This window comes from Notolepis coatsorum (genome assembly GCF_963971535.1).
Source record: "Notolepis coatsorum genome assembly, chromosome: 19".
In the NCBI taxonomy this organism is placed as follows: Eukaryota; Metazoa; Chordata; class Actinopteri; order Aulopiformes; family Paralepididae; genus Notolepis; species Notolepis coatsorum.
The window spans coordinates 34,488,991-34,516,349 of record NC_140183.1 but is presented as its reverse complement, the minus strand read 5'-3'; the positions used below and the strand labels follow the sequence as shown (position 1 = coordinate 34,516,349).

The window sequence follows — 27,359 nt, the reverse complement described above, 5'->3', positions numbered from 1 at the left end:
TTGAAAATGGGGGACCCTGATGTAAAGAAGACGAAAGTCTTTCTCTGGTCTGCATCCCCTTAACAATTGTGTGTATTGAGCCGTACTGTATTGTACCCATTCTGCAATCTGTTAATAAAATGTTCAATCAATCAATCAATCAATCAATCAATCAATCAATCAATCAATCAATCAATCAATCAATCAATCAATCAATCAATCAATCAATCAAGCATGACTTCCATTGGATCTACTTTTTCTGTTTTGGGATCTACTTTTTCTGTTTTTGAATAAATCTCCATTATGCTTCAATTACTGTGTGTTTATTGTATAGCAATAAGGTTGGGTGAATTCCGCCATTGTATAAAAGCATTACATCACTTGAAGTTGTGTGTTATACTAATTAGATCACAACCTAGGGGGGTCTAACGACCCTCCGCTGCACGTCGGGCCTAACAACTAGGCGTTATCTAATTAGTATAACACACTCCGTCGTGTGATGTAATGCTTAAGTTTACTATTGTATTATGTTATGCTATGACCAGTATGGTCTCGTTCACGCACTTAAGAAGTCACGAGACGTCCCAAAGTCGTTGAAGGCCACACATTCAATGATGACATCATCACTCAACGATGGCAGTGTGAGCCATCTCTGCACCTCCTCTAGCTCCTCCTCCTCTGAATGGTACATTCCGTCAGATGATGGAATCTCATGGGTGCTATTATCGCCACACCTGAGAAAAACAGACACACATCCAGGTATTACAGGTGCTAGGTGATGTTACATAGACACATTATGAGTTAGATCCAACATGTATCCCTGCCCATCCAAATAAAAAATAGTTGTATTAGAAGTTGTACTTAAAGGAACACGCCAACATTTTGGAAAATTTGCTTACCGTCTTCTCCAGAGAGAGACTTGAAGATAGATACCAGTTTCCTCTCTGTGCGTTCAGTAGAAAGCTATCTGGCTGCACATTAGCCTAGCTTAGCACAATGAATGGAAGCGGACAGTGCCGGTTAGCCTAGGCATTGTCCAACTAACACCTCTCCCGAAGGCTAACCGGCACTGTCCGCTTCCATTCATTGTGCTAAGCTAGGCTAACGTGCAGCCGATAAGCTAATTTCCTAAAATGTTGGCGTGTTCCTTTCCTCACTGTCTTCTCCAGTCAAAGAGTCAGTAGAAAGCTATCCAGCTGAAAGCTAGCCTAGCTTAGCACAAACAGCTGGGCTTTTGGTCCATAATGCTAAATTGGTATCGCTCTTCTTGTCTGACTGTTGGTGTAGAAGCCAAAACCGACATTATTAGAGGTTGTATTGCCATATTTTATGTATTTGTTTGGATTTATGTATTTATGTTGATTTCTGCCTGTATACATTGTGCCTGCCAAATTGTGTTTATGTCATCAGTTCCCGTTGCTCACCAGTAGGAATGGGTAATGGGACTGATGACAGCAGGTGTGTTTGGTTACCGGCAGAGCCTAACCGTTTTTGATCATCACGTCACGTCGACACGGCACTTGTTTGGTTATTGTTTTGTTTGTAGTGTATAGTGTTTGTTTGTTCATTTGAAGGTACCTTTGGCGTTTACTTCATATCACATGCAAATTGTGCATTCAGTAATATGTGGTAAATAAACCCATTTGGGGTGTTATTGGAACGGACCTTATGGACATTCAATCCTTTCACCAGACGAGTACTACGGCACTCTACGGCAATGAAATCATTTGAGCACCTGGTCCTAGATTACCTAAAAACCGCCATATCATCTCAACTAGACCCATATCAATTCGCCTACCGTGCCAACAGGTCAGTAGAGGACGCCATTAGCCTAGTACTCCACCACACACTCCTACACCTAGAAACCCCCAACACATACGCACGCATCCTGTTTATCTACTTTAGTTCAGCCTTTAACACCATCTCCCCCAATAAACTCTTCTCCAAGCTTCATGACATGAACATCAACCCGGCCATAAACTACTGGATCCTTGACTTCCTCCACAAGAGAACCCAACAATCTCACAATCCGCCCCCTGACACTCAGCACTGGTGCCCCACAGGGCTGCATCCTCTCCCCCTGGCTCTTCTCCATCTACACCAACCAACTCATCTCCCTGGACAGCTCAGTCAAACATTTTAAATATGCAGACGACACCACCATCCTCGGCCTGATCACAGACAACGATGAGACCTCATACCGGCGAGAGGTGGACAGAGCAGCGAGATGGTGCTCCATCAACAACCTCCTGCTCAACACCTCCAAAACTACAGAAATAGCCATCGATTTCAGAACTACCAACAAAACACACAAACTCCCACTATCAATCTCTGACCAATCCATAACTCTGACGGACTCACTCAAATTCCTCGGCACCCACATCAACAATAACTTAAAATGGGATACCAACATCACCTCCATCACAAAAAAGGCCCAGCAGCGCCTGTACTTCCTCAGGCAACTGAGGAAGTACAGGGTCAAATGCCACCTGCTGGTCCAATTCTATACCGCCATCATACAAAGCATACTCACCTCTTCAATCACAGTCTCGTACGGTTCTGCACAAAAACTCTCCATTCAAAAACGTCAGCGCATCATCAACAAGGCCTCCAAAATCATAGGATGTGACCTTCCCTCCCTGGACTCCATTTTCACCTCCCGCACAACCACCCGCGCCAGAAAAATGGCTAAGGACCCCTCACACCCAGCACACCCCCTGTTTCAGCCCCTGCCCTCAGGTAGGCGCTTCAAGTCCATCTTTTCAAAAACCACAGCTTCTTCCCAACCGCCATTTGGACCCTGAACTCCCTTGGCCCCCCTCTCCCCCTCCCACCCCTACACTAACCAAGCTCCTGACCTGATGTACTAGATTCTTCCGTGTGTTTATGTTGTGCTGTGTCGTGCTGTGCTGTATTTATGTATTTATTGTGTCATGGTGTGCCGTATCAAGTATCCATTTGTATCTATGTTCCAGTTTCATGTATTGTAGAGCTATTACACTCTGTACCGATCAAGAATACCACCAACCTGGTTGTGTGGCAATAAAGGAATCTTGTATCTTGTATCTTGTTGTATCCATCACGAGCCACAGACGCGTCAACTTATGTTTTAGCCGGTTATAAATCATATAGCTTTATCTATCAATGAAAAAACGTTCTCCACATGTACACACCTACTCACCTTTGCCTGGCCACACCCACATCCGCTCCTATATAAGCGGGGCCGTGGCCACACAATCAGCTCCTTCCCTACTTTCACCACCGTGAAATTCGTGTATATCACCACTTTAGTTTAGTGCTAAAAGTAGTTAGTTGGTAAAGGAGCTGCGTTGACATTGTATCTTTGTTTTTTCTCTCTCACTGATTTTCGAGAAGATAAAGCGATAATGTCTTCACCACCGGAGGGGCTAGACGACTACAGTTCTACCCTTTACCAGCGCTTCACTGTCGCTGCGTCCTCCGTGCGTCGTGGGGCGTTCCTGGCTCCATGGTTGTGGCAGGCAGGTGCGTCTGAGCGGCGCCCGGAGGGGAGTGTGCTTTGCCGAGGGGCCGTTGAGCTCCCATCTCCTGTGAGTTCCGGCTCTGGTTGCCCCGCCGGAGGGTGGCCGAGGATTTGCGTCGCAGACTCTTCGCCTCGGCTCGTTCTCGTCTTATGACGGTGAACAGCGGGGGTGAACAGCCTAGTGGCAGTCTTGTGCTGGCTCCAAGCGAGAATTCCCCCGCCTCTTCTCCATATCCGATGGAAACTGAATGTTGGTGACAGGTATAGACCACGGGTTGTTATGGTTACGTCATTCACGAAGGGGTCACATGGTGTCGTAGTAGTAGTAAAGTCAGCTGTTCACCGGCGAGTTTCAGGTATTGAAATAATGAGGGAGTGAAAGGGGAAGTCATACTTTGCTGACCGCACGCTACACAATACTAAATCAAGCTGTGATTTGCTTTTAATGACGTTACTATATGAACTGTTTTTAACCGCAATAAAGTAACCAAATGCAGTATCCTGGAGCAGTGATTTCTTGACAATCGGCGCATCTGGCAGGTATAATTATTTCCCCGGTTTAGTCTCTCGGTGACTACATAAATGTTTGGATAGTCGCCATACACTGAGGATTACATGGAGGAGGCGGGGGCTTTCTTGTTCGAAGGCCCGGCGGAGACAAGACACTCTCCCCCTCGGGGAGTGGCAGAGAGTGCTACGTCTTCCTGGGGACCCTTGTGCTCCGGGACTGGGTTAAAGTCTCCACCCCCGAGATGAGATGCCCTGCTATCTGCCGCATCGGATGCTGGCTCCCGCTTATCGTTTGGAGACAGTGTGTGCAGCCACCCGAACGCGAGGGACGCGAGTGACGTGGAAGAAGGTATGCAAGGGGAGTTGCTTGCCTTGTTCCCCGAGCTCATGGCGGCGGCCGCAGCCGCTAATGGTGTGGCGTTGCTGCAGCCACTGCCGGCACCTGTTCCCGATGACATGATAGGTCATCTCTGGCAACGCCGTCCTGTGAGGGAGGCAGGTGTTGTCTGCCCATTCTTCCCATCAATGGAGGCTTACGTAGCGCGGGGACAGGTAATTTCCCGCATCGTCGGCCTTACCCCTGCCTACGTGCCAGTCACGTGGGTGGTGGGTTTGGTCCAGGGGCTAAAGGACGGGGTGCCTCGACTTGATAGCCCGATGGCATCCATCCTTTGCCCCGAGATGGTGTGGGAGCCATTACGTAAGCCATTTCCGCCAGGGGAGATTGGCTAGGCAGTTGGCTATGTGGAGTGACCAGGTGTACATCGCCTCGACACAGAGCCTGGCTGCAACCTCCAACATTGCGCAGCTGGTGCGCTACATGTCGGGGCTAATGGCAGGCGGGGTGGTACTGGACGACCGTCAACGGTACCTCCACGACCAGGCGGCTGGAGCCATCCTGCACCTGACTCAGCTGCAGGCGATAGCCACCGGGAAGGAGCGCGCCCTGGCCACTCTCATCCAGCGCCACCTTTGGCTGGAGCAGGCGGGGGTACCGGACCAGAGGAGGATCCCACTGCTCACGGCCCCCCTCTCCAATGCTGGACTTTTCGGGTCGGCTATGCAGCAGATGACAGCGGCCTGCAGAGAGATGGAGGAGAAGCGCTCCGTGCTCCAACCCCACTTTCCCCCACCCGATGCCACTGCGACTGGAGACGTGAGGCGGAGACAACGCCGTCAGAGGTCTGCGGCCGTCGCCACCGTTACCACCGCCGCTGCTGGGCCTCCAAGGAAGAAGGTGGAGGAAGAGCCGCTACCGCTGCAGCCAGTTGTCCTGCGCCCGGGGGGAACGGTAGGGATCAACGTGGCCAGACGGCTCCTCAGCACCGTCCCTCCGGGCCGGCTGCCCGTGGGGGCAAACGGCATCCTGCACACGGCGGGCGACGCTAGTGACTTTCCCATGTTTGCCCCTGCCCCCCCCCCCCCCCTTCCAATATGATTTTGTTATTAAATAAAGGGTCCCTTCTGGAGAGGGACTATTTTTTGTTTACAAAACGTGTGTTGATTCACTGTATATTTGGGGATACGATACATCTAATTTTAAAATCCACAGCTAATGCTGGGGTTGCGCTCTTGCTTAGAGAGTGGTGCAGTTTTCTCTGACAATTGCTTTGGTCGCTATTATGTATAAACTTACTGTAGCAAGGCCTGTAGCTAGCACTTGGTTGAGGACTTATGTCTCTTCCTATAAGACGGCGTTCTTCGTACGGTAGTGAGAGTGAACTTATGCCTTTTATTGTGTAAAGAGGGTTGTGTGTGTTCGTGTTTTACGTTTAAGTACACGTAGCATTGAGTCCACAACTGGGTTGGGTGTTAGCCTACAGAAGTTGTGCATATATAGCTATTGAACCGAGGTCCTTTGGTCCCTCTCTTTGGTCTGTTATTTTTTCTTTACTTAAGGGTAAAGATATACATTTCGGGTGGCAAGTTTTTTGCACCTAAGCCTGAGCCGTGTATAAAGCCCGTTTTTTGCACAAACGAGGTTATCGTCTGTGGCTGGCGTGCAGAATGTGAAGCTATTACCCTAGCAGGTATATGCGCTTTCATGTAGCGCGCTACAACTGGTGTCACGCTCTGCTTTGTTATTGCATCGTATCGGGAGTGAGGGGTCATGATGGGTGGACTGATAACCCCCCCCTTTTGGATATTGTTGTATCCTTTACGACACTGATTGGCCAGGAGGTTGGTCCTCCTACCTGTCAGTCTCCCTGTCGGGCTGAGAGAGGCAGCACGTCACAGGGAGGGGGAGAGGGGGGGGGTTCCCTGGGTTCCACTCCATATTAGGATGGGTGGGTCACAGGATTTCCCCGGCCATGGAAGACGTCACTAGGCGCGTTTTCCTATTGGCCATGAGACATATCCGTGAGTTTCAGGGTCTGTGCTGCAGACCGCTGTCATTGTCAAAGTTGGATGATGCGATGCATTCGAAGACTGTTTGTCTTCTGCTCTGCTCTCTATTAAAAGTGTGTATTGGGCCGTTGGTCACTTGGTCCAATTATTACATCTATCTTTTTCAATTGTTTACTCACATAGAGGTCTCTCTGGGGGAACCTCTGTTTTCCCCTCTTACATAAAGAGCAGAATTGACGGTTGTTACCCCCTGGCTCGTCATATGAGACCCGTATCTGTGTCTTATAGGCCGGCTTCCTGCTGCTCGTCCCAGACAGCATGGAGGAAACGTTGTGTGGCGTTTCTTGTTAGAAATTCACTGTCTTTGTTTTCGGGTTCTCGACAAGCATATACGCTGGTTTATGAAATCAGCGTATGGTCTTTCGAGACCGATTGGCGCTGGCCCTGGGTGCTTTCTATGTTGAAACCACCTTGTAGGCCGGCGCGCCTTGGTTGACCAAACATCATAAAAACTGCGTTTTTTATGCAGTTGGCTGGGAGGGAGACTTGTCTCTACCGAGCGCCAGTGCACTAGGTTAGACTCGACGGCTCACGTACATCTCCGGGGGGAGATGACGGAGTAGATCAAAACGTTGGCGGAGGGGTCTCACGCCCATTAGGTGGGCCACCAGGAGCAGTGCGTTCGCGTACTGACCGTGTTGATGGCGCCCTCTGTTATGTTTTGGATCGACACGCGTACCTACCCCCCTCTTAGGACTGGGGATGGCGGCGTGACTAGGACACGGGACTGGTTCTGGTCACGCCGGACCGGATCAGTTAACCTGTTGCCCGCCGGGTCGCAGATCTGCAGTTCTGGTACCCCGAAGGACTTTGTGCTTTTCCGGGGGATATATGGATGCCATATGGATGCCACCACGAGTTGCCCTTAACAGTGATGTGCTTGGTCCTTACTGTGTTGTACCTTGCACTATGTTAAGGGACTCGGTCCTTCTCCATTTGATTCACCCCTCCCTCCCTGCTAAGCCGGGGATGTGGGGGCTGTCGGGGAGGTTGCCTGTCAACTCCTCTATGCATCCCTGTGTAGGTCCCGGTCCGCCAGGCCCAGGTCGGGCCTCGTCCTCGATAACCTATTGGCCTGGGTTAACCCTTTTGAAACCTGAAACGCTTGAACTGCTTGTATAGCCTGTGTATATGCGCAGTTAAATTTCTGGGGTTTCTTAGTGGGTTAAGAGCAACCGCCTCCTGTTAAACTAAACATAGGGGGGTGGTTGGCTCCCCGGTGTGTTGGTAGCAGAGTTGACTCTCGGGTTGAGGCCAGGCCTGACCCCGTCTGCCCAAGAGTATGCCCCCGCATCTTTCATGACGTCTGCCAATTGTGTCCGCCTCTTCTCTGAACCTCGACCCGCTGGATTAATAAATTGGTGGGGTCGGGTTTTGTAGAGATTGTGACAGGGTGCACAGCATACCGAACACCCCTTCCGCCGGGGTACTGTTTTACAGTAGACCCCTTAGGCGCCTGTCTAGTCCACAGTGCTCCGGGCACAGGTAGAGTTCTGCTCTTGGGACCTGTTGCCTGGATTGAGGGATCAACCTCCTTGGCCATTTTTTATGACCTTGAACGTGATGCAATCTTTTCATGCACTAACGTGACAACTCTGTCAGTTACTTAACAAGGCACAAGGGTTAAATATTGTTGGAAACATTTGGGATCATTTAACACACAACAAAATATATAACATAGCTCTAGTTGATTTTAGATATTTAAATGCAGAAATGTTACATATTACATCTTTAAGTTTGGTTAAAAAAAAGTGTACTTAGATTACACTTACAGCATTAATAAAACTGGACTTTGAAGACTTTGAAGAAATCTTTAATCATTGCACACATTGACAATGTAGTCATGCAGCGACAAACACATGCAATGGGCGACACACACAGGACAGAGGAGCAGACATGGGCGTGGGGCCACATCCGGGGACCAATCCAAGTGCTCCTGTCTGTCTTTGCCAGGGACAGCGTTAGCGATCTGTTCTGCATGTTTTTCCATTGGGTTTATCTCCTTTTCTGGAGGGGAAACCCTTGCAAGCACAGGGAGAACATGCAAACTCCACACAGAAAGGCCCGGGAGATACCCCACCTGGTTACCTGGCAACCCGGCAACCTGGTCCCCAAGTGGGAAACTAACCCAGGCCAGGACCTTCTTGTTATGAGGCGACAGTGTTAACCACTACACCACCGTGCTGCCTTATTTTAATTTGTTTTCTTTAATGACCATCATATACTACTGCTACTACTATTACTAACATGATAATAATACTATTTAATAATAATACTAGGCTTTACCCTTGAGAGTGGAGGTCTCAAAGCAGCGACAGTAATTATTATTGTTATGATTATTAGTAGCATACGTACGTGTCTGAGACTATTGGGCAGATGTACCAGAGGATTCTGGGTAGCGGGTATCCGGAGCTGATGCAGGTCAAAGAGCTGTTCTTCTGTTTGACAAAAGCACTGGGAGACCCTATAATAATAATAATAATAATAATAATAATAATAATAATAATAATAATAATAATAATAATAATAATAATAATAATAATAATAATAATAATAATAATAATAATAATAATAATAATAATAATAATAATAATAATAATAATAATAATAATATTGTTATTCTTATTCTTATTATAGAGTAACACATTGAGCAACAATAACCACAGTACTGCAGTAATCACATGCACAACTCAGGTATACAAAATACACTTATTTTCTTATTGTTAAGATTCAATGTTTGATGATTTTTCTTTTCTTTCTTTCTATTTGCAGGGTAACATTGGCAGCAGTATGGTTTATGGTACTGTATGCATGTCCAATCTCCATATTATCACACAATGAAGGTCTTGGTGTCGATCCTATCGATAAGAATGAATGATTTATCAATGAAATTAATGATTAGGGCTGGAATGCGGCATTGTGAGAGGTAGCCTACTTACGGTTAATCCTGAGGTGGAGGTGCTGTGATCCATTACAGTGCGTGGAGGTGTAGTGCAGCGTGTATCTCCCTCTGTTCTCTGGTCTCACTCTCCTCAGCAGAAGACTGGCATTGTACCTACCAGTTGAATACAATGATGTAGGTAATAAACTGCTGTTGGCGTTGTAAGGAGCCCTTACCTGTTTTTTTTTTTATATATTTTTTTTATAAAAATGCAAATAAATAGAATATTAACAATCACTTTCCATCACAGACCTCAAATCTAGTTTTGCTTACATGCTTATATATTTCACATTAGACACGTTTGTAGAATAGTGTTCCGGGCTCTGCGGATCTGCAGATATACTATTGGTTTCATTCAATGACCCGTTGACTTTTTTGCAAAGCATTGTGGGAGGACTAACACTAGGGGGAGCTGGTAGGCATCGGTCTGGTAGTCGGTAGAGAGATGGGAAGAAGACCGGTATTATCCACGAGGGAAGGGGGTACAGGTACGGGGTCTATTCGGCGCTATCCACGGGAGCGAGTGGATGTCTTGGCCAAGAGCATCCTACTTTTGAAAACCAAATGTGCAGCATCGGAGCAGAAGAAATAACGCTGCGTGCCGTAAGCTTATCAATACCCAGTATAGTGATTAGGTTATGCCAAGACGAAGAGGACGTTCGGCACCAAAACACAAGCAAACACTTGTAGGGAACTCCAACAATGCACCGACAAAGGGAGGCTGGCAGACGAGACAGATATACACACACTAATTGACACAAGAGGGTAATTGGGAACGAGACACACCTGAGAGGGAAAGCAGAACTAACACACGGGTACAGGAAAACACAAGGCCAAACACACTGGGGAATAACCTAGACTAGAACACAATACAACACAGACAGGAGAAAAACACTAAAGACTAAGGCAGGGGAAACAATGCAGACAACAGAATTACAGGCAGAAACACTAAGGAGGTAAACAAGGTAGAAAAGATATTGAACCAGGCTGAAGCCAAGACATGAGACAATAGTTCCAGAACCACCACACTCTGCCACAGGATGGCGCCAAAGTATTGTTCATGAGAGGAGGAATATTGTTGATGGGTGGAGGGAGTCCATGGGGAGGTGGGGAGGAGGGAGCAGCAGGCGAAGCCTGGCCAGGAAATGAAGAACCCTTACAGTAGTGCTGAACATATACACTTTGACTGCTGTTTTGATAGGGTTAAGGTCTTTACTCTTGAAAAAGAAACACAACATAAATTAATACGGTCTGTATTGATCGATTTATGATTAAAAACAGCAGGGTCCCCTTATACAGCTTAACAGGTTGGCTACAATGTGTACGATTTTAGAATTTAGAATTTTAGAAAGTCTACTGTAAGCAAGTTTCCTTGAGCGGTGTATCAGCAGTGGATAGCAATAGCAATGGAGAATGATATTGTGCTTGCAAATGAGGGGAGAGAGGAAGAGAGGAAGCATATACTGTACATTGAGAACAATATGAGGCCTAACATTTATCCTGAGGGAACGCCACAGATAAGATGAGCTGAGCTCACGATGAAGTGTTCCCCATAACAACTGTTCTGTGAAATGGACGGTTGTTATTTGACATACTGTATATTCTAGATCTAACAGTAGATTAACATTTGTGTTTTGAAATTCAAATATCAGCTTGATATAACAGAAGCATAATGCAACATAAACATTGGTGAACTATGTCCTAAATTAACGTATATATATGCAAAGGAGTCTGCCACCTGAAATAATGTCAGTCAGTGTACACTGCATGGCCACAGTCATTATGGGGGTACCTTGGCCACATGTCATGAAGATACTGCCACCTAGTGGTAAACCTTAATGTCAAAGCTCACCCCACCCTCACCATGCGGCTAGGTTTCGTAATCACGCCCCCCGGCTCTCTCCTCCATGATTTCAGAATACCGGAAGTGTTGCAGTGATCTATACACTAGAATAGCCTAACCTATGAATTGCATAAGAAGAAGAATAAAAACGGACCTGTCACTGTAGTTGGAGTAGGTCTCCTGATAGGCACTGATGTTGTGTCCTGAGGATGTGGTCCACCACTGGGTGAGGACCGGGGGGTAAGCCTCAGTTAGGAAGGTCAGCTTCACATCCTGGCCCTCATCCACTTCCACCAGGCTAACACGCCACTGGTCTCCATAGACGTCCACTGTGTCGTTGGTAACATCAGTGCGCCATTCTCCATTGACGTCAGTTTTGCTTCCGCTTATATTAGCGACCCATTTCCCGTTCAGGTCCATTTGGTTGGCGCTAACGTTAGCGTGCTGGACAGGCTGCAGGGAGCACCTCAAGTAAGGCCCGTCTAACGAGGGAGGAGAGGTGGAAGGAGAGGAGAAGGGATATCACTCAGTAATGCTCCAGACAGCAGCTTCTTGTTATTTATATGCTATCTAGGGAGCGACGGTATATTAGGGTGCGACAGTATATGCCATCTAGGGAGCGACAGTAGGCCCTATATGCTATCTAGAGTGCGACAGTATATGCTATAGTATCTAGGGAGCGACAGTATATGCTATCTAGGGTGCGACAGTATATGCTATCTAGGGTGCGACAGTATATGCTATCTAGGGAGCGACAGTACTGTATATGCTATCTAGGGAGCGACAGTATATGCTATCTAGGGTGCGACAGTAGGCCTATATGCTATCTAGGGTGCGACAGTATATGCTATCTAGGGTGCAACAGTATATGCTATCTAGGGTGCAACAGTATTATGCTATCTAGGGTGCGACAGTATATGCTATCTAGGGTGCAACAGTATATGCTATCTAGGGTGCGACAGTATATGCTATCTAGGGTGCAACAGTATATGCTATCTAGGGTGTGACAGTATATCTAGGGTGTGACAGTCTATCTAGGGAGCGACAGTATATGCTATCTAGGGTGCGACAGTGGCTCAGGAGGTAGAGCAGTTGTCTGGTAATCAGAAGGTTCCCGGTTCAATTCCCTCTCCTCCCGGGCTGCATGTCGAAGTGTCCTTGAGCAAGACACTTAACCCCTAGTTGCTCCCGATGAGCAGGTTGGCACCTTGCATGTGTGAGTGAATGGTTGAATGTGAGGAACAAAAATGTAACACGCTTTAGGTAAAAGTACTATATAAATGCACCATTTACTAAAGGCCCAATCCGTAATCTGTAACCCAGTAGGTAGCCCACCATGTATTCTATATTTTAGTGAAATTGACTGAGCTCTCGATACAAGGGCTGACACGACACAACAGGTTATGTTATATTTTACATTATATAATTATATTCACTGTATGTGAATATACCCCTCCAACATAGGGATTCGTAGCATAATGCTAGGGACATTTATTTGTGCACTGAATTTCATAGCATTTTCTATGTACAAACCATGAAAAGCCATTTTCTCAAGGCTGTCATGCTGCCTCCTCTCTGTGGCGTTTGCAATTCAAATCAAAAGTTATGGTTATGGATAAGGTTAGGTTAAGCTTAGGGTTAGGTTACATTTAGTTTTAGGTCATGGTTACTGTTAGATTAATGGTTAGGGTTGGGATTATGGGCAGGGTTATGGTTAGCATGGGAAACACAGCAATTTGTAAGAAATAGTCTGACCCAACATTTATATGATAACATATTTGGAATGGGACAGTTAAATCAATACTTGTGAACATGAGCTACTCTCTCTCCCAAAGAAACAAGAAACCAGAGAAGTAAAAATCAAACTTGTGATGTCATCTAGTATAAAGTCTGGAGCTGCTCCAATGACAATGAATATCCGCCACTAGGGGCACTGATTGAGTTAGTGACATTGGTCCTCATTCTCGAACTGACATACGTGAAAGTTACCAAGGAATTCCTTCGTAACTCGATTTACTTATTTGGCATTTTTGAATGGCTTCTTATTGTAAATTCATTGTAGGATTTATGTAGGATTTAAGAAGTCGAAAAGGCGGTCATAGGTCGGACAGACCGGTGTTGAATCTAATCTCATTTTGAGATCAGTCGCAAATCGCTTCCGCGCTACCTGTTGAATGGGTCAGCATGGTGCAGATGCAATGCCGACCTTCTGGCTGTTTTGCACACAGCCCTCACCGTTTTGCACACACCTCCTTCACCTTATAAGGAGCCGGTGGGGCGTGTCTGTATGCAAATGCTGTACGAGAACACACTTTGCAGTTTAAGAATGAGTGACATTTTTCATTCATGGAAACCCAGCTGCGAAGATTTTGGCCACTTACAGAGACCATTTCATGCGTTCAGGAATCCGGAGGATATCTAATAATACCCTCTCTCCCATACCTGCCATACCACCTTGACCATATCAATATACTAGTATCAGTATAGAATCAGTATAGTATCAGTAAATGTAAATGGACTGCATTTATATATCGCTTTTATCCAAAGCGTGTTACAACTTATGCCTCACATTCACCCATTCAATCACACAGGGAGCAGTTACGGTGTCTGTGTCTTGCTCAAGGACACTTCAACACGTTGCCCGGGAGGAGTAGGAAAAGTACCGGGAACCTTCTGATTACCATACGACCGCTCTACCTCCAGAGCCGCTGTCGCCCCACTGTTGATACTATCAGTATAGTATCGGTATACTATCAGTACTATCACATTTCCATATCTTCACATGAGCTACAGGTGATATTGTGTGAGAATTAGCATAAAGCGTTCACATAAAGATGGCAACGATGAAGCCTGTCAATCACATGTGTAGTGGTTCCAACAAAAACAAATGAAATTAATGTGATACCCTGTGATTTTTGTTTAAGTGCTCCCTCTCTATTTCGACGCCACCCTTCCTTCCCACCCTCCTTACCGACCACCCTGACCGCCGCGGTAGCGGTAGTGGATCCGGCTTCATTGGTAGCGGTGCAGGTGTAGGTGCCATGGTGTCTGTGGTCCACGGCAGGTACAGACACAGTGCGGTTGATGTACAATTGGCTTCCTTTACCCGTCGTCTGCTTGGAAGTGATGAGGTGATTCAGCTCCTACAGAGAAAACAGAGGACGTATGTGTGTGTTTTAGGGGTGTGACGATATGTGTATTAATTCGTCCCAATGCAATGTGCATTTGTAACCACAAGATGTTACTAAATGATCATAATGAATGTGAAGCCAAACTCATTGTATGTATGTTCGCTGTTGTGTTTACTTATTGATACACTACAGGGCCAGGCTGTAAAACTCTCTCAGGGAAGACTATACGACACTAAGTGGAACTAAGTATAACTTGCACTACTGTCTGTTCAAAATAAATTACAAGAAACCTAGCCTTATGCATTTGGGATTTTTTTCTTCTGTTTCCGAACTCGTACCGAACCGTGACCCCAAAAACGAGGTTTCTGTGTACTGTTACACCCCTAGTGAGTATGGATGTGTATTCATGTCACGTTAGGCTATATTCTAGCACCTCTTCTTGTCACTTCCCGAACTCGCTCTGACTCCACCTCTTTAGCATTGTTTTTCTGCAACATCTGCCCGCCCCTATTTCTTTATATATATCAAAATGAGCTTCATTCTATAGTAGTGTTCTCAATTCTGAAACACAAAATGTACCTATGGACTCAGAACATTCCCCTGGGTGCTCTCAGTATCATCTACTGTATAAACATATTTCTCAATTCATTGTCTATGGAGCGGCTCCAGACTTTATACCTGATGACATCACAAGTTTGAGTTTTAGGACTCTAGTTTTTGGATTTGGGAGAGAGTTGCTAATTTTCACTAATATGTTTGTACTGTCTCAGACCAGAGGAATAATGTGTATGGATTCTGAAATTGGGCGTAGTTCCCCTTTAACCAACATTATGTTCTTTCTTAGTCAACTAGCCTGGTTAAAAACAATGACACAGTGTTACAGATGCAAAGTGCATTTCCCATGCACCGCTACTAGGGGCATTGATTGAATACTAGGGACATGCCGACAAAAGTTTTAACTGTCCATAACATAAAGCAGGGTCCTTGTGCATTGCCTATGCTTGACTCTTCTCCCAGGCTGACGTGATGTCTTGGGAACAAGCCCCCCAGTACATACGCAGTTACTACACACTGGAGCTAGTTCCATGACATCACTGTTTTCTGTTGTTGGTGGGTTCAAACTCGAGTCTGCGTCTCGTGGTGTGGATTCAACCTTTTTTATTTCAAGAACCATGTGTTGTCTGTCTGAAACTTCCCGGATTCACTCAGAACCCAGACAGAACTCGGGACACGGGACTCTATAAGTAAGCTAATGGCTATCCATTGATTACACTACTGGCAAATATTTCATACCATTTAAAGGACCATACGAGTCTTTTTTCATGCCACTTAAAGGACAATACCTTTTTGACACAATACAAACATCCCTGTGTCGCTATTTTTTACCGTCACTGAACATTTTAAAATCTTTATAATTTTTCACCACTGCCAGCCTTCATGTATATCTGAAAATATGTAGAGCAACTTTTCAGGTTGAAAAACCAAAAGGAACTAAATCAATGCACCTCAGATGTCGGCATGGCATTTTAGTCAGATGTGGTGACTTTCCTTTGTTCATGTGGTTTTTAATTTAAAGACACATTCAGATACAACGGGAGCCTATGGCGGCGGTGAATTACTCAATCTATTTCCAAGGCTCACACTGTCTTTGGCCAGAATTCCTTTTGTTTTGCTGCAGCAAATGACTGCAACTCTCTCCAAAACTCGTTTATCCATCATTCCATATGTTTAAGCAGAAACTGCAACAGGCCGTAGCTGACTGTTGTACATGTTGATTCCCCTTCTCTTTTTAACTGTTTTTAACTTCATATGGGTCTCATTCTCCAACGGACTTACGACAAAAAGGGCATTCTCTTTTGGGGCAAGAAATGAATATAGACAATACATTATAATATAATATTAATTATATATGTTTTATTGGGACGGTTGGTGAATCCCAAAATCGGCCCGAAAAGGTCTCAAATGGCCCTAAGAGAAAGCCCTTTTTGTCGTAAGTCCTTGGAGAATGTGTGTCTTGGATTCATGCGTAATGTAAATGAGAAGCTGTTCTCAATTGATCTTTCCTAAAATAAAGGTAAAATAACATTTAAATAAAAATACTGGTCTGTTGAGTAAAGATTGACTCCTGACCTGCATGCATGAGTGTTTCCAGGTGATGTTGTAGAAGTGGTTGGGATTGCTGGTGATGCAGATAACGTCTAGCTTCTCTCCAACAATACGGACATACTCCTCATGACTGAAGGACACGGACGGAGGATATATCCCTTGGGGGCAGACAGAAAGGCAGACAGAGAGAGAGAGAATATTGTGTATATTAGTACCACGGGTGTAAAGTACTTTGTTACAATACTTAAATACTGTTTTGGGGGATTTGTACTTTACTCAAGTATTATTAGGTTTGTATACTTGTACTTTTACTCAATTACATTTCAGAGAAAAAAAAACATACTTTTTACTCCTTACATTTAAAATGCAGACCTACAAAGTACAAAGTACAAATCTTGCAGGTCCAACTATTTTAATTTGTATATTTGGCCGAACTAACGAACTAACTCTCTGGCCGAACTAACATTAACGTTATTAATCCTGCGGCCGCACTTTACTGTATTTAAAAACAGCCAATCAAATCCCCATCAATGGAAAATGAACCCGCCCATACCCATGCTGATTGGTCCTTGTTCAAGACTAGAAAACGAGGATCTTTGATTAAACACCTGCTATCAGAAGAATAGACAGTCAGAGTGACATGCTACAGAAGATGGCCACAAACGATAGTATGAGTGATGAAGAGGACGGAACGGAACATTTCATTGCCCCGGAATAAATTTTTTCTTTTTTACTTTTTAGTACTTAAGTACATTTAAAAGTAGAAACTTTTTTACTTTTACTCAAGTGTGTTTTTAGCCAGATACTCTGACTTTTACTTGAGTACGATTTTGAGACGGTACCCATACTTTCACTTAAGTATAATTTCTGGGTACTTTTTACACCCCTGATTAGTACCCATTGGGTATGTCGGGGGTCCTTGACACAACAAATGTTGGGACCCACTGAGCTACTGAGTATATTTTGTATACTTTAGTATACTTTTTTGTATTCAGAAAGTATACTAAAGTTGTGTTAAATTGAAACCACTTAATTTGTACATGGCATGTTAAAACTTGATGTACTTAAATATATTGAAATGATACTTTTAGCTTCTTTTGTTTACCAAAATAGTTTTTTACTTTTAATATCTAATTTTAATTAAAAAAAAATATATATAAAGCGCATACATGTAGACATTAGTAGTACTGTCTGTGGCCACAGCGGGTATATTCCAGAATGGCCCGAATTATCAATCTACCTTTTGTGACCATGCCCCTAATACGGAGCTGTTGAGGAGTGGTTAATGTTTTCAGTTTCATGAGAATTGCGTCAGCATAAGGCCAGATGACTCAGAACTTCACAGGCCTCCTTGCTATTGTAAGACAAACATATTTGTCAGGTTTGGTGGAAATCGGACAGTGCATTCACAGATAATGAGTCACTTCCTGTTTACCATGCGTATTCCCAAAATTGGATCTGGCGGTCATATGGTTTGGCTTATCAATTATCTAAATTACATTTTAAGATGTTAATCCCCAGATTACACAGAGCAAGCTTGGTGAGAATCAGGTGAACAGGCGAGGGGGAGTCGGGAACAACTATGCTAAATAGCGGACTTCATAGGTTTTTATGGCAAATGTCTTGTCCATGAGTAGAAACACCTCTGAATATGAGTTTCATGACTATATAACCAATGGATTAGGAGATACACTCATTTGAATATTGAACGTTTGGCTTAATGGCGGTGCTAGAGGAAGGGTCATGTGTAACGATCCCAGACTCAGCCCTCTGTTGGGCTGTGATGGGAGGAGTAACATTGGTCCCCTACCTTCCTCCAGTCTCATACCACCCTCTAGTGGTCACCAGCAGATGGTGCAAACTTTGATTCTACCTGTGTTAACTCATATGTTTAGTATAATTAATGGGATAATTAATATGATGTCACTGTGTGTGTTGTTGTTGAATTTCCCCTCCCTTGTGTGATGTTGTTCCCCTGGCTAGTGTTGTTTTGTAATATGCTTTTGTGTCTAGTTGTTGATTCTGTGTTTTGGACTGGTTCGCCAGCTGGTTCCAATTAGAATTAGCCTTTGTATTTAAGTGTGGTTCAGGTCTGCTCCCCGTTGTGGCGGCATCCCTCCGTGTTACCTCCAGTTACCTCCGTGTTCCCTTGCCCGTCGTCTCTCCTGTCGTCTCCCTTGCCTTGCTGTTTTGTATTGAGAGTTTGTAAGTAGATTTAGTATTCCGTTTTTGTGCATCTTTGTTTTCTCATGTCTTCAGTTCGTTTTGTATCTAGCGCCAGTGCGGCTGTGCCTTTTGTTTAGTTGTTCCTGTAAATATATTTCTTGGCTAGTGTCTAGTGTTTCGCTAATAAATGGATCACAGTATCTGAGAAGAACAACTGCCGTCTCCGTTTCCTCCATTCATCAGTCATTGTCCGCATTATTGGGTTCTCTCTCCTCGCCACACTACGCCCACTCATAACACATATGGTCACCAAAACTAGTAAGATTCTTCCTCCAGGAGTCATGAATGTGCACCACACATTTGAAAAGATTAGATTGAAAGCTATTGAAGTTATAACATTAAAACAAACGATCTGTCATGGCGGCAGTCGGGCTGATATAATAATTACTATCATACTAAACATGTGCTTTGAAAAAAATACATTACGTATACTCTCAGAAAAGTACATAATTATGGGTAGAAATATATTTTTCACACACTTAATACACTAAAAACACACTTTAACGATGCTATGGATAAAATTTTTACGTGGAGTAATATATGTTTTCTTTTTTAAATAATACATCCACAGAGCTTTTAGAAAGGTGCAGAATAAAGAAATATTGATTAATTAATTTATCATAAAAAAAGATTTGGCCGGTCAAAAATCAATGTTTCCCATACTTCCCATTTCCCCACGTGGAATGCACCTGATTGGATAAATTACACGCTGGTGCTCTAATGCGACATCTAGTGGCTGAATGTTATCTAGATTCTATAACACCTTTAATATACTAAAAACATTGATTGATTGATCAACGGATCATCTTACTGGGCAACACCACGATTTCAACAGGTACAGAGGTGTACTCTCTTCCGCCTCTCCAGGCACTACAGACGTAGCTCCCGCTGTAACCGGGCATCAGCTCTTTGATAAGGGCCCCTGTGCGAGGGTCCAGGGTCACGCTCATGCCCTCGGGGAGACCCCTCCCACTGCCGTTGTCCACCGCCGGGCGGAACGCCAGGTCCACGGCGGACGGGTCGGTCAGCATGCACCGGAACAGGAAGTCCTGCCCCTCCTTAATGTCAATGTGGTGTTGCCGGGGAGTAACAAACAGGCTATCGGGATTGCCAGGGTCTGTGTGAGAGGAGTTAAAAGGTTTTACAGTTCTGTTATCCTACCCTGAGTGACTCAATAGTTGTTTTGACAGTGATTTGCATCTATTTTATGCTGAAATAGACAGGTACTGTATGTCATTATTCCACATCAGGCGTGGGTGTGAAGAAGCGGCTAATCTAGTTCATGGTTAACCTGTTAAGATGTACTGTAGGGTCCCCTTATTATTTGATCATAAATCAATCAATACAGAATGTATTAGATCCCCATGTTGGGTATCATTGGAAACCCACACTCATTGGCTACAACCCTGGGTAGCACTTTATAATAACACCCTGTTATAATACATTTATAAGGTATTTGTAGATAATTAACTAATCATGAACAAACCATTTATATACATTCATAAATGATTATTAAATCATTTATAACTATATTTGTATAACATTTACAAAGTATTTATAACGCATTAGTGGATAATGAACTAATCATGAACAAACCATTTATATACATTCATAAATGATTATTAAATAATTTATAACTATATTTGTATAAAATTTACAGATTAGTTCTACATTATTTATAACTCATTATCAACATTGTTTGTACTTGATTTGTTCATTAAATAATGTTGTTTAATGTGTAGTATCACATTTGTAGATGCTTTGAAAAATGGATATGAAAAAACTACTATACTGTATCTCCATTTATTTTTCATGTTCAACAAATGATTTGTTAAGACATTCATAAAACATCTATAAATCATTTGCAGATGCTATTGTGGGGGCCAATCTGAAGTGAAGCCTATTCATCATTAACAAATGTCTAATACAGATTATTTGTAAACTTTTTCATCACATGTTACAAATGTTGTAGACAGCTTTCGGATACACCCTTCTTTGTGACATCAAACAGTGACAGAATTAGGACTAAAGATAAATGCAATTGTATTAACATGTAAAATACATGTGCATGACATATAGTGAACATGGGGGGCACTAGGACCCAGGAGTACCCTGGCCAGGTAGAGTATCTAGAGAGGAAGTCTCACGAGAGTGAGACTTGACTTCACGTGTGTTGCCGTCTGTTTGAATGGAAGCACGATACATGCAGAACCAAGTTATCCGTGCTGCTCCTGCCCCACACTTTTAATAAGGTATGAGCAGTTTAAACACCTTTTTTGTTGGTAAATCTATTCCACCATTTCCGACCTACAAACAACTCTTATATGTTGTGTAGACGTACTTGATGTGGTGGGCGCTAACGTTACATTTGTTCCTAATGTGTGCTCAGTATATTGCGGTATGTGATGATGACACGACACACAAGAGTAATAATTATTTGTATTTTCAGGCTGTATCGGCGCCTATACAGTCTGAAAATACAAATAACCGTCTTCATTTTAAGCAACTTTTAATTAATTTTAACAGTATGGTTAAGGATGCGAGAGCTGCCTATTTCACAAACTTAATCTCATCTAGCAAACTAAACCCCAGAGTCCTATTCGACACCATTAATATCATTGTCAGTCCACAAACCCCTGTCACACCTGTTTTATCTGCTGAGGACTGTCATGATTTTCTCCTATTTTTTGTAAATAAGGTTGCCAATGTCAGGGCAGGTATTACACCCTCCACCTCAATCCAACCGTTATCTCCTAACAGTCAGTCTACTCTGAATTCCTTCTCACCCATTTCCCTCCATGACCTAACAGAGCTAGTGAGAAGCACAAAAACCTCCTCTAGCCCATTAGACACCATCCCAACCTCTCTGTTAAACGACATTTTCAGCACTATTGGTCCCAGTCTGCTTTCCATCATAAATGTATCTTTGGTCTCTGGCCAGGTCCCCGCCTACTTCAAACAGGCAATCGTTCAGCCGCTTTTAAAAAAGCCAAGTCTGGACGCCTCGTTTCTAAGTAAGTATCGGCCCATCTCCAAATTATCATTTATGTCCAAGATTTTAGAAAAAAAATTTGCCAACCAGCTTATATCCATTTTAAATGAACACCACATTCTTGACAAATTCAAAAGTATCCAATGATTTAATGATGTCCGCCGACTCTGGTAGATGCTCCATTTTAGTGCTACTGGATCTTAGTGTTGCATTTGACACTGTGGATCACACCATTCTGCTAAATAGGCTCAGAGATTGGGTGGGTGTCACAAGGAGTGCACATAAGTGGTTTAAGTCGTAGATGTTTCTCAGTTGGAGTAGGCCCCCATGTGTCTGAGTTTGTTACCCTTTCCTGTGGGGTCCCCCAGGGCTCGGTACTTGGTCCGATTTTATTTTCACTGTATTTGCTCCCATTAGGACACATTATTAACGCTTTTAAAGGCATCTCCTACCACCTTTATGCGGATGATATCCAGCTGTATTGCTCTTTTAACCCAGATTGCCCTGATGATTTTAATTCAAATTGTATTGTTTTAAATGAGTGTCTGTCGGCCATTAAGGCCTGGTTAGCTAGCAACTTCCTCCAGCTAAATGAGGCCTAAACCGAGGTGCTCATCGTGGCCTCTGATGGCGTTGCATCTAGGGTGGCTGGTTGCCTTGGGTCCCTAGAAACTAATGTGAGCCCCAACCTCAGGAACCTTGGGGTAAACTTTGATCAGGCCATGCACCTCGACACTCATATCAAGTCGGTGACCGCACCTGTTTTTTCCATCTCAGGAATATTGCTAAGCTCAGGTCGATTGTTTCCGATTCTGACCTAGAGTTGATCATCCATGCCTTCGTTTCTTCTCGTCTAGAGTAGACTACTGCAATTCGGTTCTCACCTGCCTCAATAAATCATCCATAGACCGCCTCCAGTTCATCCAAAATACTGCTGCAAGACTGCTAACCAGATCAAGCAGAAGGTGTCACATCACTCCAATCCTAGCCTCCTTGCACTGGCTTCCTATACATCTTAGAATTAATTTCAAGGTCGGTGCTCACTTTTAGAGCTTTGCATGGCCAGGCACCAGAATATTTAACTGACCTGCTGGAACCTATGTGCCCATGCAGGACCCTGAGGACAGCTGACCAGGATCTGTTGGGCATTCCACGCACCAGGTTGATCACCAAAGGTGACAGAGCCTTTCAATCTGTAGCGCCTAGACTCTGGAATGCCCTTCCTCGTGGCCTAAGGGCTGCAGCATGTGTTGCATTTTTTTTTAAATCAGCTAAAAACATTTAAACAGGCCTTTGGGTAATGTTTGAGCTTCTCCTCCAGGTATAAAATATGTCTTTTGTTTTTGTTTTGTTTTCTTTCTCTGTGATGCATTGTGTTTTTGTTCTGTCTCTTATCTGTTGAATGGTTCTTGCTTTTTATTTTTATATTTTATATTTAATTTAATGTCTGCTGTATGTACAGTAAAGCACTTTGTGAGTTGTCTCTGTGAAAAGTGCTATATAAATAAACTTTACTTACTTACTTACTTACTTACTTACTTACTTACTTACTTACTTACTTACTTACTTACTTACTTACTTACTTACTTACTTACTTACTTACTTACTTACTTACTTACTTACTTACTTACTTACTTACTTACTTACTTACTTACTTACTTACTTACTTACTTACTTACTTACTTACTTACTAGTGAGTGTAATCAAAATAATCTCATGTTTTCATGGTATTATTCACCGGCAAAGATGCAAAAAAAATCATAATTTATATTCTTCTCTGTTTCATCACAATTTACTCAAGCCTAGTAACAGACACAATATTTCTGACACTGGGAATAGATAGGTCCCTAGATGTCCATAGATACCAAGAACATGCAAATTGACCTTGTAGAAGTGGAGCAATCTTCCATTTACTTGGGCATATACCTTTAGGTGGAATTTCGGAAAATAGGGCTACAGCTTAACAGGTTAACTCATTCACTGCCAACGACGAGTATACTCGTTATTGGGCGCCAATCGTTGAATGCCAATAACGAGTATACTCGTTATTTGATTGTTATTTCTTTTATTCGATGTTTCTATTCATTACAGGCACACAGACTCGGGGTTAACATGGGGAATCATCATGAGAATGTAAAAGTGCAATACCGCCCGCATCACGCTAGATGGCGGTATCGAGCACATTTTATACCCTAGTATCTTTCTCGGTGGGACGGCCACACGTCTCCGGTTTCATGTTTCCTTGTCGGGCGAGGGCAGCCGTTCTGCCGGTTCCATCGAAGCGCGTCACATATCTCCAATCCATATGTTTTGGTGGATTATGCCGTCTACCACATGGACATTGGATATACCAGATGGCGATCAAACAATTGGAATATTATTTTTTGAATACTCCCGATCACAGGTAAGGACGCTTTGACGTACATTTTTGCTTGATCCTGCAATGCTTTCATACCGATCAGGCTGATAACCGTTTTTGGTGTTCTTTCAAATAATCAGAAATGCCCCCCCCCCCCCCCTTACATGCATTCATGATGGAACATAATAGCTATGATATAGATTTGATTTTGGGATAATAGCGTATACAGGCAAGAAATGGCAACGTCTATAGTGGAATCGACGTATAGCGCTTTAACTCAGCTTTAATTTCATGAATTACCCTAGACCGCTCTAAAACCATACTTATATTCACCACGTTATAACACGGGAAAGTATGGATGGAAAAATGTATTCTTTCTCACATATTGAACGGTAGATAGGTCATGTCAAATGGGCCATAGTATTGTATCCATAGCTATAATATAGAATATTATAACAAGGTGACTCAGTCCTATATTTTAAAGCGTGGCAATGCGACCACAGGGCCATGGCTAATCCCGGTGCTGAATGAGTTAACCATGCGTATTGTTATTACCTGCATTTTTACCCTTTTTTACTCTTTGGATTGTTTTATTCTGTCTATTTTATGCTAACTTTATGTCTATGTCTATTTTATGTCCATTCTATGTTGTAAAGCATGTTGGGCTGCAATTCTTGAAAATTGAAAGGTGCTATACAATATATATTATTCTTGTTGTTGTTGTTGTTGTTGTTGTTGTTGTTGTTGTTGTTGTTGTTCTTCTTCACGCTACTTCATGCAACTATTCTTGCAGACCTCTGAGTGGAGAGCAGGTCAAGGTCTTTGGAAGACATTGAGGATGTTTTCTTGGCAACAGTGGAAATGCAGCGCAGGACTGGGACCAGGATTCAACACACTGTAGAACGCTGGTCGCAGTCAGCGATCCATGTAGTTGTTTACTTCGGTTCCTACTTCCTAATATAGGAACTTTGGAATAGACCACTACACTTCCGCGTTACATTGAAATCGGGGAGGAGATTGCGGGGGAGCATATGAATGAATGTGGATCAGAGCCGTGATGTAAGTGGTTGCCGATACGGCTGTGGGGGTGCTAGAGACATGATCGAATAGACGTTTATGCGCCTCAATCTCCTGAACACGGCGTGACCCATTCCTAATCGATCAGAACTAAATGCACATGCGCAGAGTGCCCATGGAGTCTGGACGACGCGAAATGACGCACAAATGAATGTGGACTGTTCCATCAGAGGGCGGAGCTTCGGTGGTAATATGAGTGGCTACAGACCGCTGCACTTAAATATAAACATTAGTCTACCTGGAGACTCAATGAGGTAATTGTAGATGTCGCCATAAGACGCGTCTGGCCATTTAGTGGGATCATTTTTTCATTATCCTGTTCGGCTGAAAGGACACTGGCCACCGAAGCTCCCCCCTCTGATAGAACAGTCCACATTCATTCGTGCGTCATCTCGCGTCGTCCAGACTCCATGGGCACTCTGCGCATGTGCATGGAGAATAGGTGCTTTAAAATGGGCTTTTTCTCTGCCGATTTAGTTCTGATCGATTAGGAATGGGTCACGCCGTGTTTAGGAGATTGAGGCGCATAAACGTCTATTCGATCATGTCTCTAGCACCCCCACAGCCGTATCTGCAATCAAGTCAAGTCAAGGCTCTCGTCCACATTCATTCATTTGCGGCCCCCCCCCACCTCCCCCCCCCACAATCTCCTCCCCGATTTCAGAATCCCGGAAGTGTTGCGGTGGTCTATAGGTGCTATTTTCTGCATCCTTAGCAACAGAAGGAATGGTTGTCAGGAATGGTTAAAACAAAAACATATTCTAGTCAAAAGTTAAATACTACTACTACTAATAATAATAATAATAATAATAATAATAATAATAATAATAATAATAATAATAATAATAATAATAATAATAATAATAATAATAATAATAATAATAATAATAATAATAATAATAATAATAATAATAATAATAATAATAATAATAATAATAATAATAATAATAATAATAATAATAATAATAATAATAATAATAATAATAAATTTATTTTCTGAAAGTATACTTTTAATGTTTTTTTGTGTGTACTTAGATACAATTTACAACATATCAATGATATTAGTATGATAAGAAATGCATAGTATACTAGTAAACATGTACTTTGAATGAAAGAAGCAAGTATACTCTCTATACTGAGTATACTCTCAGAAAAGTACATATGGGTAGACATATCCTTTTAACACACTTAATATACTGAATAGATCTACTTTCAGTATGAAAAATATACAAATGTTTTACTTTCACTGAGGGTCTGACCTTTGACATAGATGTGAACCCATGACTGGAGGTGTCTGAGCTGCTGCTCACTGTAGCTGCAGGTGTACGTCCCTGTGTGTCTGTCCCCCGACATCCTGACGGTCAGCGTGTCCGCCAGTGCGCTCCTGAACCGCAGCTTAAACGCTGTGGTGGACCAGCGGACGGGTGCGGCTGAGCCGTTACCGTGGCAACGCAAGATGAAGTCAGAGCCGGCGGCCAGAATCGCCTCGGAACCGCTCGGGACCTCGTCCGAGTCCAGGCGCATCACCGGAGGCTCTGAGAACAATGAAAAACAACACCAATAACAAAAGTACAAAAACATAATGACGTTGTCATATTATTGCATTTGTTACATTGTTACATTTGAAATGCATGTGTTTTTTCTGCAAGGGAACATTATGTCTTTCACCCTGATTGTATTATAGTTAAAAGAACACGCCAACATTTTGGGAAAATGTGCTTAGCGTCTTCTCCAGAGAGAGACAAGAAGATAGATACCAGTTTCCTCTCTGTGCATTCAGTAGAAAGCTATCTGGCTGCACGTTAGCCCAAGTCAAGTCAAGAGTTTTAATTGTCACGGCATACAGGTATACAATGAAATGCGGCTGGTCTTGCCCGCGACGATGTGCAATACAGTGGTACAACATATAAGCCTAGCTTAGCACAATGAATGGATGCGGACATGGCCGGTTAGCCTTAGGGAGAGGTGTTAGTTGGACAATGCCTAGGCTAACCGGCCATGTCCGCTTCCATTCATTGTGCTAAGCTAGGCTAACGTGCAGCCAGATAGCTTTCTACTGAACGCACAGAGAGGAAACTGGTATCTATCTTATTGTCTCTCTGTAGAAGAAGATAAGCTAATTTCCCAAAATGTTGGCATGTTCAGTAAATTACATCCGACTTACTTTGCAGGGACAGGGGGAAGGACCTTTTCAAATATAATGAAGCCGGTATCTTTTGATATTAGTGACTCCAACAATTGCTGGTGCTGTAAAGCTGTATATGACAGCAAATCTAATGCAATC

At 43.4% G+C, this 27,359-nt stretch overlaps 1 protein-coding gene across 1 annotated transcript in view; it reads right to left on the bottom strand.

The window, feature by feature from the left end:
* Window positions 1-26,599, bottom strand: part of csf1rb (colony stimulating factor 1 receptor, b) — a gene marked incomplete at both ends in the record, with an annotated part of 81,174 nt that extends 54,575 nt beyond the window's left edge. The window contains 10 exons of the mRNA XM_084336605.1: window positions 544-713; window positions 3,425-3,725; window positions 6,187-6,206; window positions 8,756-8,838; window positions 10,185-10,200; window positions 11,339-11,666; window positions 14,156-14,327; window positions 16,446-16,579; window positions 19,459-19,764; window positions 26,335-26,599. Coding sequence (XP_084192731.1) covers window positions 544-713; window positions 3,425-3,725; window positions 6,187-6,206; window positions 8,756-8,838; window positions 10,185-10,200; window positions 11,339-11,666; window positions 14,156-14,327; window positions 16,446-16,579; window positions 19,459-19,764; window positions 26,335-26,599 — 1,795 coding nt within the window. The remainder of the gene's footprint in view (window positions 1-543; window positions 714-3,424; window positions 3,726-6,186; window positions 6,207-8,755; window positions 8,839-10,184; window positions 10,201-11,338; window positions 11,667-14,155; window positions 14,328-16,445; window positions 16,580-19,458; window positions 19,765-26,334) is intronic.
* Between the last annotated feature and the right edge of the window lie 760 nt (window positions 26,600-27,359).